At 37.0% G+C, this 13187-nt stretch overlaps 1 protein-coding gene across 9 annotated transcripts in view; it reads left to right on the top strand.

Annotated features, from left to right (window-relative positions):
• Window positions 1–13187, top strand: part of kif13bb (kinesin family member 13Bb) — a 39139-nt gene that overhangs the window by 24291 nt on the left and 1661 nt on the right. For 3 of the 9 annotated variants that reach the window (XM_052534824.1, XM_052534825.1, XM_052534823.1), the window contains exons 21-42: window positions 650–796; window positions 2021–2170; window positions 2249–2368; window positions 2444–2611; window positions 2695–2852; window positions 3254–3386; window positions 3464–3610; window positions 4535–4564; window positions 4826–4925; window positions 5042–5168; window positions 5313–5368; window positions 6653–6771; window positions 6851–7027; window positions 7098–7190; window positions 7741–7890; window positions 8026–8103; window positions 8186–8239; window positions 9868–9964; window positions 10499–10632; window positions 10926–10985; window positions 11325–11465; window positions 11604–13047. In XM_052534824.1, the coding sequence (XP_052390784.1) occupies window positions 650–796; window positions 2021–2170; window positions 2249–2368; window positions 2444–2611; window positions 2695–2852; window positions 3254–3386; window positions 3464–3610; window positions 4535–4564; window positions 4826–4925; window positions 5042–5168; window positions 5313–5368; window positions 6653–6771; window positions 6851–7027; window positions 7098–7190; window positions 7741–7890; window positions 8026–8103; window positions 8186–8239; window positions 9868–9964; window positions 10499–10632; window positions 10926–10985; window positions 11325–11465; window positions 11604–13047 (3883 nt within the window). Of the gene's footprint in view, window positions 1–649; window positions 797–2020; window positions 2171–2248; window positions 2369–2443; window positions 2612–2694; window positions 2853–3253; window positions 3387–3463; window positions 3611–4534; window positions 4565–4825; window positions 4926–5041; window positions 5169–5312; window positions 5369–6652; window positions 6772–6850; window positions 7028–7097; window positions 7191–7740; window positions 7891–8025; window positions 8104–8185; window positions 8240–9867; window positions 10010–10498; window positions 10633–10925; window positions 10986–11324; window positions 11466–11603; window positions 13048–13187 lie in introns of all 9 variants that reach the window. The other 6 variants (XM_052534822.1, XM_052534821.1, XM_052534820.1 and 3 more) reach the window with 4 other exon arrangements.

Below are 13187 nucleotides of genomic sequence, written 5' to 3'. Positions count from 1 at the left end.
GAATAGTGTTAGAGGTCTGTTTATATATAAATAATTGTATAATAAAGAAAATAGATAGAAAATAGAAAGTTAATCATATTTTTTTCAGCATGGTTGCATTAAAGTGAAATTAAAGACATTTATAATGTAACAAAAATGTGTGTAAAATAAATGCTGTTCATCTGAATTTTAGATTGTTTCTAAATCTCACGGTTTCCACAAAAATATGAAGCAGCACAACTAATAATCAGAAATGTTTCTTGAGCAGTAAATCAGAATATAAGTATGATTTCTGAAGATCATGTGACACTGAAGACTGGAGGAATGATGCTGAAAATACAGCGGTGCATCACAGAAATAAATTACATTTGAACATATATTCAAATAGAAAACATTTATTTTAAATTGTTATAATATTTCACAATATTACAGTTTTTACTGTATTTTTTTATTAAATGAATGCAGCCTTGTTGAGCAGAAGAAAACAACTTAAAAAAATTAACAAATCGTACCAACCCCAAACATTAAACGATACAAATTTTTTTTAATTATCATTAATTCTAAAATGTATTTCATCAGCCAGAAATAGTTCTTTGTGAGTTTAGGTTTAGTCTGTAAAGGTGAGCAGTCAGAGGAGGTGATTTAAACATTAAACATTTCTGGAGCGCAGCGGGACACGGTTCTGAGCGAGCCCGCCGTGGAGGTCCGGAGGAAGGGCAAAGGGAAGCAGATCTGGTCCATGGAGAAGATGGAGAACCGGCTGGTGGACATGAGAGAGCTCTACCAGGAGTGGAAAGACTACGACGAGGACGATCCTGTATGTCCAATCACATTCATCACAATTACCATACTGTGTTTTTACACCAGCAGCAATTATTGGAGCTATTAATGTAGCATTTATTATTGTTGTTGTTGTTATTATGTAATTAAAATTGCATTTGTTTTTATATTTGAATAATGTAATTTATTTTTAACATTAGATTATTCAATACGTTTTTTTTTTACCTTCGTTATTTTATTTGAAATTTTAAGTTTTAATTTTAATTAGAAATGTATCTCAAAAGTAATTTGAGGCTACACAAACTGAAAGTCTAAATTATATAATAAAATAATTATATTTAGGAAAAAATATAGAAGTCTCTTAATTAATATTAGGCTTTAAGTATACATTTTCTTATAAAACAAATTAAATTTAAATACAAATATATAAGTTTCTCAGTTTATATGAGGTTGTAAGTGTACATTTTATTATGTAAAAATTATATTTAAAAACAAATATTTAAGTCTCTCAATTAATATGAGCCTAAGTATACTTTGCGTGATAAAAGAATTAGTAAAATCAACCATCCAGTGTAATTCATAACAGTTACATATATAATTTTTTTCTATACATTTTGCTTAATATTATGTTATGTTTTAATGGAGGTAACAATCTAAGCATTAAATATCTAAATAATAGTTTTAATTTTAAAACAATCAAAATAATACAGTAAAATGGGTATGGTGGTTAAATAAATATATAATATATATATATATATATATATATGTGTATATATATGTATATATGTATGTGTGTGTGTGTGTATATATATATGTATGTATTTATTTATATATATTCGTATATATATATATATTCTGGCTTGAGACTAGTGTTTTGTCTGAAAAGCTAGAGATAAATAAAGAAAATATTTTAGAAAATAAGCATTTAAATATGGATTATAAAGTAATTTTAGTTTGAAAACAAATATTTTTTTCATATCCAAACATAAATATACATATATAAAATATTGTTTTTTACCTGCATGTCATGTGACATCAGTGAACTGTAAAAAAAAAAAAAAAAAATTGTTAAATTATTAAAATATTAGCTTAAATTCTCAGGGGGTTCACTTCGAGTAAATATTTTAGGCCAAAGATTTGGCTGACAAAAAAAGTTTGGGAATCCCTTAAAGGAAACATAATGTACAATTAGTTTTTCCATGACTTTCATACATGAAGTATGTGTAAAGGTGTTCACCTCATCCTCGTTGTCTGTTCTCAGGCCATGCGTTCGTACTTCAAGCGTGCCGATCCGTTCTTCGACGAGCAGGAGAACCACAGTCTGATCGGTGTGGCAAACGTCTTCCTGTCCTGTCTGCTGTATGACGTCAAGCTGCAGTACACGGTGCCCATCATCAACCAGAAGGGAGAGGTGTGCACACACAGATTGATTAGAATAGAAGAGATTATTAAAGAGTGACTGATTGCCATTGGTTCTGTGTGTCTTCAGGTGGCGGGTCGTCTTCACGTAGAAGTGGAGCGTCTGAGTGGAGACCTGGAAGAGCGTGAGACGGGGGGCTCTGAGAGCAGTCCAGACGGAGAGATGCAAGATCGCAAACTCACCTGCATGGTCAGATAAAACAGCACGTCTCCGAACAAACATGCAATAATTATGAACCGTAGTTGAGTGTGTTTTTATTTCCAGATCAAGGTGTTGCAGGCGACTGGATTGCCTCAGCACCTCTCAAACTTCGTTTTCTGTCAGTATCATTTCTGGGAGCAGCAGGAGCCGGTGTTTATCGCTCCAGAAGTGGGTCTGACGGCCCCCAGCAGCAGACAGCCGCAGACTCTGGTGCTGTTTGACAAATGCAAGGTGAAAGCATTGCATTGGCACTATCTCTCCGTGTTTTTACAGACACTGTCTGTCATCACACGTCTCTTTTTTTACATCTGTAGACTCTAGAAGTGACCGTGACTGAAGACTTTCTGGAGTTTCTGATGGACGGTGCATTGGCTGTTGAGGTTTATGGTCACAAACAGGCAAATCCACGCAGGAATCTGGCTCTCTGGGACCTGGGGGTGATTCAGGCAAAGACTCGCTCTCTCAGAGAGAGGTACACATGCATAGTTAATAGTTATACTTGTATATAATATAATAAAGGAAGGTTTGCGACTCCTTGTCTTCGGACATGGTGTTTTGCATATGTAACTTGATTGGCTGTTGATGCAAAACTATTAAAGATTCTTACAGCACTGATCTATTGCATAGGTATCAGCATATGACATTTATACAATAGAAATATGAATTCATAGATCCCAAACATGTTATAGGTGAGGCTACATTAACTCATGGTTCTATAACGAAAGCGTATACAATGCATGCATGTTCTTTCATAGAAAGTTTTGGCTATGTATTAATGAAAGAAGGTGGAAAGGAAAGTGTTTGGCTGACGTTTGGGTGTAGTAATGCTCAAACTAGGGTGTTATTGGGGTTTAACTGGAGCTTTTATCTGAGGTGGAGTGAAGTGACGCGCAGGCTGGAGCTCTGGGTTCAGATCCTGGAGCTGAATGATGCTGGAGAGTTCGTGCCGGTGGAGGTTCAGCCAGCTAAAGACGTCAGCACAGGAGGAATCTTTCAGCTCAGACAGGTCTGTGTGGGCATTAGAGGTGGAAAACACACTGTAGAAGATCTGATTTGTGTTTGACGTGTGTGTGTGTGTGACAGGGACAGTCCAGGCGTGTTCAGGTGGAGGTTCGTTCGGTCCAGGACTCCGGCACCATGCCTCTGATAACGGAGTCTGTGCTCAACGTCTCCATCGGAAATGTGGAGGTCCATCAGACTCGATCTGGCAAAAGCACAGAGACCCAGAGGGTGAATAACCCATCTTAAACTAGTAACCGTTTGAATGTTTGCACATTTTAAGAGCATTTAGAACCAACTCAAACACTAAAATCACAGGTGACCCTAAAAAAAAACATTGTATGCATTAAACTAAAATATATATTTTTTTATTTAAAATTGAATGACACTAAGTGACCCTATGATTAATCAGATTTTATGATTTAATAGTTAATATGATAATGAAAATTATCTGTTATGTACAACCAGATGTGCATTTATGCATTTATCTGACGCTTTTATCCAAAGCGACTTACATTGCATTCAAACTAACAATTTTCTCCTAACATGTGTTCCCTGGGATGTACACTAAAAACACAGTTAAGACAGTGATATACCAGTAGACATTATGAATAATAGTCTCTGTTACATGCTCACATGACGTTGCTGTGCTAAACATCATTTGCATGTGTTTTTAAGATGGTATTTTGCTGCTTTATAAGCCTTGAACGGTTAAATACACACGTGTAAGTGTCAGAATGCCTTTGACACACAGAAAGTCTTTGCAATTATCCTCATAAACAGTCATTTAGGTCCTAAGTGAAAGCTAACAGCTGAGAAAGAAAACACATGTGTGCACAACAAAAAAAAACAACAAAAGAGAGAAAATCTCTCCCTGCCTGATTAAATCACTATTGTATCTTAAAAAGAAAATGTAAACAGTATATGCAGTGTTTTTATACATTTGATTACTTAAAACAATGCATGTCGCATTTCTTTTTTTATTTATCGTTTCATCGTCTTATTGCTTGTGATTATTATTCTTTTTTTTTTTTTTTAAACGCTGACTGTCTACATGTCTTCAGTGAGCTTGAGTTTATAATTATTTTTCATTTAGGCTCGTGTTTAGTTTTCAGACGTACAGGTCTTAACTCCGTTTTCCTGTTATTTCTGAAGGTGGGAGATAAAGATGTGGACAGTTATCAGGTAATGACTTTTCAGCCATTGGAAATATGTAAACCATGTTTATGATATGTCTGTAGTTGTCACAGTCATTCATCAGGATGAGACGAAGTTGCTGAATATTGAGTAGACACGGAGATATAAAAATGGAAATGTGGATGAACCTGATTTGTAAACACTATTATTCAATTTTGTTGTTGTTGTTTAGAAAGAATGCATTAATGTCATCAAAAGTGACATTTATAATGTAACTTATGAAATATTTCTGCATGTTTGTGTCTGTAGGAGGTTGATCTGGAAAGACTGAGGGTCCGGTGGCTCACGGCTCTAACTGGACGACAGGAATATCTGGACCAACGTCTCCAGAAACTTGTCGGCAAGCAAGGCAAGATGAGATTTAGATGAACTGCATTATAAATCATATGTGTTTTATCAGTGGAATATAGATTGACCTCTTTGGGGAAAGTGAGAGACGTGTTTGACCTCTGTTTGACCTTACAGATAAGTCCGAAGAGGATGTGGAGAGCGAGTCGCAGCTGCTGGAGTGTCGTCTGACGCTGACGGAGGAGAGAAACGCTGTGCTGGTGCCCTCTGCTGGCAGCGCTATCCCAGGAGCCCCAGCGGAGTGGTGTGACACCATATACATCACTCCTATCAAACAATCATAGAACTAGCCTTATCTAACCATAACCAACTCCTGAAATCTCACAGTCTGCTTGTTGTAATCCTCTTTGGGTCATTCAGTTTCACTGTCTCCCTCCTGTTTCTGCAGGGCTCCTGTTCCAGGAATGGAGACCCACATCCCGGTCATCTTCCTGGACCTCAGCGGTAAATATTTACTGTATTTACTGCCTGGATGTTTACTTCCTACATAGGCAGCTGCCTATTAAGGGAGCATCATACCTGAAATAGACCGCATGTGTGAATGATTTGGAACATGAACAGAAATATCACTTACGATTGTCTTTATTGCCAATTGAAATGCTAATAATAAATGTAAAGTTAAAATAAAAACAATCAAAATAAAATATGTAATTAGTTTAAATGCGTGTTATATTTTATTATTATATACCATTTTATTTTGTATTAATATTTAAATTGACTAATTTTTTTATTTTTAATATTTAATATTACTTTTTTGGTAATGTTACGTGCTTTTGGCATTTTTATATATATATTTTTTTAATTTATATTATTATTATTTTTTTTAGTTTTAGATTTTCAGTTAGTTGCCAAGGAAATATTACCCTTTATATTTTTGATGTTTTTTTTTTTTTTTTAAATGTTAAGTTTTGAAATTTTAATTGTATGCATTTGTCATTTCTTTCTAATTATTTTATTTTTAAAATGTGTATAGGTAGTATTTATAAAGTTTTAGCTTTTAGTTTGGGATCTGTTTTTAGTTATTTTAATACTACAATTGATTGCTTCTGTTGGCCTATTTTGTAAGTCGCTTTTGATAAAAGCGTCTGATAATAACAGTTTTATTTTATTTCAGCTTTATAAAGATATATCTGATTTATTTATACCACCGTCTAATATACAGTTTATAAAAATATAAAATGCATACCGTATTTTTCAGACTATAAGTCGCACATAAGTATAAGTCGCATCAGTCCAGAAATACGTCATGATGAGGAAAAAAACATATAAGTCGCACTGGACTATAAGTCGCATTTATTTAGAACCAACAACCAAGAGAAAACATTACCGTCTCCAGCCGCCAGAGGGCGCTCTATGTCTTCAGTGTAGACTACAGGAGAACTGAGCAGCATAGAGCGCCCTCTGGCGGCTGGAGACAGTAATGTTTTCTCTTGGTTCATGTCAAATTAATTTTGATAAATAAGTCACACCTGACTATAAGGGGACCAGCCAAACTATGAAAAAAAGTGCGACTTATAGTCCGGAAAATACGGTACTTAAAATAAAACCAATCCAAAAAAAAATTTAAGCTGAAATATTTGTGTTGCTAAATTATTGAAATATTAACTTTAAAATCTTAGTGGGACTTTGAATAAATATCTTACATTGGGTTCAGCTGACAAAATGGTTAGGAATCCCTGTCGTATGCATAATTTCTGCTCAACATTTCTCTGTTCTGTCTGTCTGCAGCTGATGATTTCTATGATCATCTGTCCGCTCCTCTCGCTGGAGGTCTGGATGCTGCGCTCGACAGAGAAGATAAAGATGATTTCATGGACTTACAGATCGTCAAACACTATGAGAATCAGGTGAGGAGACTATCGGTAAAAAAACCAAACAAAGAACCAGGATATTCCATGTCACATGAAGTTGTCTCTCTTCCCACAGGTGAAGGCAGAGGCATCATGGGACTGCACCGTTCACGACAGCCCTGAGCTGAATCGAGCGACGGGGCCGGATCACAGGATTTACCTCACCGTCCGTGCCATCGTTCAGCTCAGTCATCCCGCGCACATGCAGCTGGTGCTACGCAAGCGCATCTGTGTGAACCTCACCGGACGACAGGTGTGACTGATGAAGATACCTCTGTGTTTCTTATCGACTGCTCTTTTAGTGATCGGATCTCTTCCTGCAGGGTTTTGCTCAAAGTCTGCTGAGGAGAATGTCTCACCGCAGCTCTGTTCACAGCTGTGGAGTCACGTTTGAGATCGTCTCGAATATCCCAGGGGTACGTGAAAGAGCAATCTATTCTTGTTTAGGCATGCGGTTCTTGTGTCGCAATGTGAGTTAGATAATAAACACACTAGTGTTCAGAAGTTGCAAGGTGTTTTGAAAAAAGTCTCTAATGCACACCAGGACTGCATTTATTTGATTAAAAATTAGATAAAAAAACGGTAAAATTGTGAAATATTATTACAATTTAAAATATTTGTTTTCATTTAAATATATCTTAAAATGTATTTTATTCCTGTGATGCAAAGCTGAATTTTCAGCATCATTTCTCCAGTCGTCAGTGTCACATGATCTTCAGAAATCGTTCTGATATGATGATTTTCTGCACGAGAAATGAGTACAAAGTTCAAAAGATCAGCATTTGTTTGAAATGGAAATGCATTATAAAATATAATAGCAAATATCTTTAACTTTTGATAAATTGAATGCATCCTTGCTGAATAAAAGTACTAACTTCTTCTGAAAAGACCCTTGATTTTGTATGTCACTGTACATGAGTCTATGAGAAGCAGGTACCAGAAACAGGTTTGTGCATTTGTTGACAGGACATTCAGAGCTCTGAGGACCGAGAGATGCTCGCTCGACTGGCTGCCAGCACCGAAAACCCAGGAGCCGAGAGTGAAGCCGCCATCGAGAAATACCTGCGGAGTGTGTTAGCGGTGGACAACATCCTCACGCTGGACCGTCTCAGACAGGTCTGACATACCTCATGAGCTCCTGTACATATGCAGTGTTGCATCTACTTTACATGTGCCAAATAAGAATATAAACGCTTGTTTTTTTTGCTATATACACTAACATGTCATCTTTGTATTCTTTTGTGAATTCAGGAGGTTTCGGTGAGGGAGCATTTGAAAGATAAAGGAAAGCTTCCCAAACGCTGCCTCAGTTCATCCAGTGTCCACCGGGTAAGACCCGAACAACATCTCTAAGCATCTAAATCAGCTTAAACTTAAACTAGAAATGAAATATAAGCTGTTTATTTTTCAGCTCTCTGGCAGTAGGAAAGATCTGTCCAGCAGCCAAGACTCAGAAGACAATAAAGTGAGAGAAAAACACCTTAATTAGTGGCATAACAGTTCAGATTTCCAATAGTTTGGTTTGTGTTACAGTTCAGTACATACTTAGTGTATGTCACTGTCAGTGTTGGGGTAGTTACTCAAAAGATTTAATTAGTTACTAGTTACTTCTGTAAATTGTAATGAGATTCCTTTACTACTTACTGCATTTGAAAAGTAACTTCAATACTTATTACTTTACTTTTTAAAAATCTTTTTGTTGAATTTTTTCCAAATTCCGTTTTCCGTTTAAATTTTCTGGATTCCATTTTTTTGTTTTATTTTTTTCTCAACTCCTTTACGTTAAATTTAATTGTATTTATTAAAAAGCATGTCTAATTAATTTAAATCATAACACTTATACATTTTCACAGCAATTTATTAAAAGTTTTTTTTTTTAATTATGTTTAGGGCCCTATTAAATTTTTTTTTTTTCTTCACCATATGTTAGATTTTTTAGCATGTGTAATTATTTCAATGCATAAAAACAACTTCATTTATTACATATTTCTTAAAATAGCCTTATGAAATGTTTTTTTTTTCCCCTTCAGAAATTCTGTGTATTTACATTTTTCTGTTTATCAAATGAAGGCATAAAACATTCATTTAGATTTTCTTTAAAATATTGAAAATTAAGCAAACTTTATTTTTTGTTAAAGGGGTTTTTACTGTTAAAAATAAAACATTGAAGAAATGTTAAGCAGGAGATGCTTTAAAGTGTGAGAAATAGAGGTTTCCCCGGTAACAGCTGTAAACAAAGCAGCACTGAGCTCACAAACGCTGCTTCATCAAGTCTTCCTTCAGAAATACAGTGATATAAAAACACCTGTGTCTCGTTTCGATATTTAAACATATAAATGTAAGGAATTATTATATTATATTTTTAAATGTGCAGTGTGTGCTCATGTTTATTCAACAAAGCTTTTTGGAAAATTGTTTGGATTTAAAATCGTGGCGAGTCTCCAAAAATAATTAAATGTATGGGAAACACATCCCACATCACAACCACCTGAGCCCAACTTCAGTCTACTCATTACCGTGACTTTAACTGCGTTTTGTTAACTTAGGGCCAGGCGCGTGCGCCCGATGAAACTGTCTATAAGATGACATTTCAGCACTTGACAAACGTACATAGCACTTGAAGCACAGCTGTGCAATTGCTTTACGTGCAATGTTGGGAAACGCACATCAAACAATAACGAACGATCGTAAAATTACTCGAAGAAATCACTCTTAAGCGCTAAGATCAATCGTTATCGGGAAACCCGGCCCAGAACTTTACACACAGGCAAACACGGCATGTGTACCGCAGGAAAGCGCGTTCCTATAGTCTAGTAAAGTAGTGTAGTAACCAATATTATTAGTGTAATGCGGTACATTACTTAGTTACCCAAAAAAGTTATATAGTTACTGTAATCCGTTACTACCCCAACACTGGTCACTGTTTTGGGAAACTACGAACAGCAAGCAGTGACTTATTACTGTGATACTCTGATTTGTATAGTATTTGTGTCTTTGTTTCATTTTCAGGTTCATTTTATTAGTTATTTGCTGTCCATCCAGAAGTTGAGCTTGTTTACTGATGGTTTGTATCCGTGCTTTGACTTTCTGTAGAGTGGCTGGGACGGTCGGCAGGAGATTTCTACACCAAAATCAGCCACAAAGAGTGCATCTCACTCAGCGTCAGTAGAAAATCAAAAATCAGAGCCAGGTAACTGTCCTCATCCTCTTCTGCTGTCCACGTTTCACTTCACAGGTGAGACGGAGCTTGCATTACCTGTTTGACTTTACTCCAGAGTTTTACACGCCAACAGCAACAAACCAGAAAAAACAACAGAACACCTTAGCAAACATACAAAACACAATAGCAACTTGTTAAAAGCACTGAGAACAACTTAGCAACACCTTAGCAAGCAAGTGGCACTTCAGATAAGAAGTTGAAAGTTGTTACTGTATTTGACCCACTGGCCTATGCATTAACCAGCACTGCATGGCGCTTATTAAAGGTTTGTGTTTGCAGCAGTTGTTTGGTGCATGTCATCAAAATGCTATTGAGTAAAACGGGTTGGTAAAAAGTGTTTGCGCTTCATTTGGCCACTGTGCTTTCATTGAAGGTGCTGATCTGTTTTTCATGCTTTGCACTATTTTTTTACTCTCATGGGTTCCCTGCTCATTTCTCCTCTGCTTTTCTTCTGTCTTTCCATCTTTCTCTCTTCTGCTGCTCCTCAAACCCATGTTCCTGCAGGTCTCTCAGGATTTGCTGCATCTTATTTCTCCCCAGTGAAAGCTATAGTATCTCCAGTACCCAAGATGTTCAAGACTCTGTTGTCCAAAAAAGAGGAGAAGAAAGAGACGGCGCCTCCTGGTGTCTGTGAGCAGGTAGCAACACCTTCTGAGGCTCGTACTTCAGGAAACATTTCTAGATTTAGAAGCAGTGATTACCACACAATGTCCTGAATTATGTTAATTTTTACATTTTGAGTTCAGGGTTATGTTTCATGTGTATTTAAATTATTTAGCTTTTTATAGGCAATAATAAAAATAATATATAAAACCATTAAACCAGTAAAATAATATTCATCAAGTTGTATTGCAAAATGCGTTATTTTTGGTTTTACCAGATATTCCTGGTGAAACACTTGATAATATTTTCACCCTTTAATTTCACCTAGAACCTGCCCCGTATAATTGTGCAATCTGCCAGTCTTGAAGACATCAACAGCTATGAACTGGTAAGTCTGTTCAGTTAGAACCTGAAAAATAAAATGTATATTTGTTTGGTATGATATGTTTTTTTTAAATAGTAATAATATTTTTATATTTATATAAAACAATTTTTGTCTGAACTTGTGTAGTTGAAAACATTTGGATGCATTTTATGGTAGCACTTTATTTTACAGTCCTGTTTCATGTGTACGTACTATCTACTTACTAAAGCAATTACAATAACTGAGTAATAACTAACCATTAATCTCCCCCTAACCTTTCTTTAACCCATGTGGTTATTTTATACTGCCCAGAATGGTACTGTAAAAAACACGTATAGTAAAATAAAGGTTTTTTTTTTGAAGGCTCCACAGGGTCCATCAAAAGAAACCACTCAAGAATCAGAATCTACTTCCTTTGTGCCCATTTTTCCGGTTATTCCTGATAAAGTAAAGATCACTAAAGCATCCACCATATCCTCAGAAACCATGTCTGACATCCAGATAGTAAGTCTACATGTATTCCATGCAGCTGCTTATTAGTATGGTGAACAGTATCTGGTGATGTGGTATTGTGGGAAACCTAAAAGTTGCTTTTATTACTGTGTATATTATTAATTAGCTTGATCTGTATGATCTCCTCAGAGCCATGCAATGGAAACTCCAAATTCAGAAAATGAGGAGGAGATTCTACTTCCTAAAGAAGTTACACCTCTTTCTGTTCCTCCAGTGGTTGAGGAAGTTCTACCTTCTAATCTTTCTCCAGAGGTTGAGGTTCCTCCTCTTAATTCTCCTTCAGATGCTGAGGAGGTTCTACCTCGATCTGTTCCTCCAGTAGATGAGGTTGAGGTTCCACCTCCTAATTCTACCTCGGATGCTGAGGAGGTTCTACCTCAATCTGTTCCTCCAGGAGGTGAGGTTGAGTTTCTACTTTCATCTGTTCCTCCAGAGGTTGAGGTTCCCCCTCCTAATTCTACCTTGGATGCTGAGGAGGTTCTACCTGCATTTGTTCCTCCAGTAGATGAGGAAGTTCCAGCTCCTAATCCTCCTTTAGAGGCTGAGGAGGTTCTACCGTTATCTGTTTGTCCAGATGATGAGGAAGTTCTATCTCCACCTGTTTCTACAGAGGTCAGAGAGGCTCCACCTCTTTCTGTTTCTCCAGGGCTCAAAGAGTCTCTATCTCCTATTCCTCCATTGGAGATTGAGGAGATTTCACCTCCTGCTCCTGTAGAGGTTGAAGACCCCAAGCAAAGTCCAGTTGGTGATTCATCAAACAGCTCCCTCAGCGATGTCTCAAGTGGATACATCTCCACAAGTCTCTCCATAGTGACTCTCTCAGAGGCCTTGAATGTTGATCCTCCTCTCATCGACAGCACAGAGGCCAAAATAGACTCTTCTTCCAAAAAGAGTGAACCAAAAACAGAGTTTGTGCCAACAAGCAGCACATCCCCGGAGCATCAGTCAAAACGTGAACCAGCCGACCTAGAACTTGGAGAACAGCCACCTACTGAATCCCAGACATCAGAAGAACATGGTCAAGTGTCTCTTCTAGATACATCTCCTGGAAAACTCCTCAGTGTTTCTGATTCCTTACCTCAAGAAGCCTCTGGAGCCAACGTCTCTTCATCTGGCCAATCATCTTGTTCAGCCCCATTATCTACACCATTAGCACCACCAGTTGCCTCAAAAACAGCTGATCCATCAGTACCAGTAAAGCAAGCTAAGCCATTAGTGCCTACCAAACAATCAAGACCTGAACAAAACGTCAAACTCACTCCTGCTCCCACCTCCAACCCTTTCCAAATCCACAGAGTCAAGACCTCTGGCCTAAAGTCTTTCAAAGGGATCCTGAATGAAGAAGAGGAAGAGGGTAAAACTAAACAAATTAACGTTTCATCTGCACTGAGCGAGTCTCAAGAAAGACTGGAGATCATTTCTGATTCAGAGGAAAGTCTTGAGACTCCCGACTGGCTGAAGGAGGGGGAATACGTCACTGTGGGCACCAATAAAACTGGAACCGTTCGTTACGTAGGACCAACTGACTTTGCAAAGGGTGTTTGGGTTGGAGTGGAACTTGATGTTCCAGCAGGTTGGTAATGCTCTTTCACTTCAGTAGATCAATACATCAGTAGTCTACAATAATACTGACATGCATATCAGATTCCAGTCATTGGAAAGAACTTGTAACCTCTTGACCAGTGTTTCTTGGACAATGGATTTGCAAATATT

Source organism: Carassius gibelio, chromosome A20 (genome assembly GCF_023724105.1).
Source record: "Carassius gibelio isolate Cgi1373 ecotype wild population from Czech Republic chromosome A20, carGib1.2-hapl.c, whole genome shotgun sequence".
In the NCBI taxonomy this organism is placed as follows: domain Eukaryota; kingdom Metazoa; phylum Chordata; class Actinopteri; order Cypriniformes; family Cyprinidae; genus Carassius; species Carassius gibelio.
This window is presented reverse-complemented; position numbering and strand designations above follow the sequence as displayed.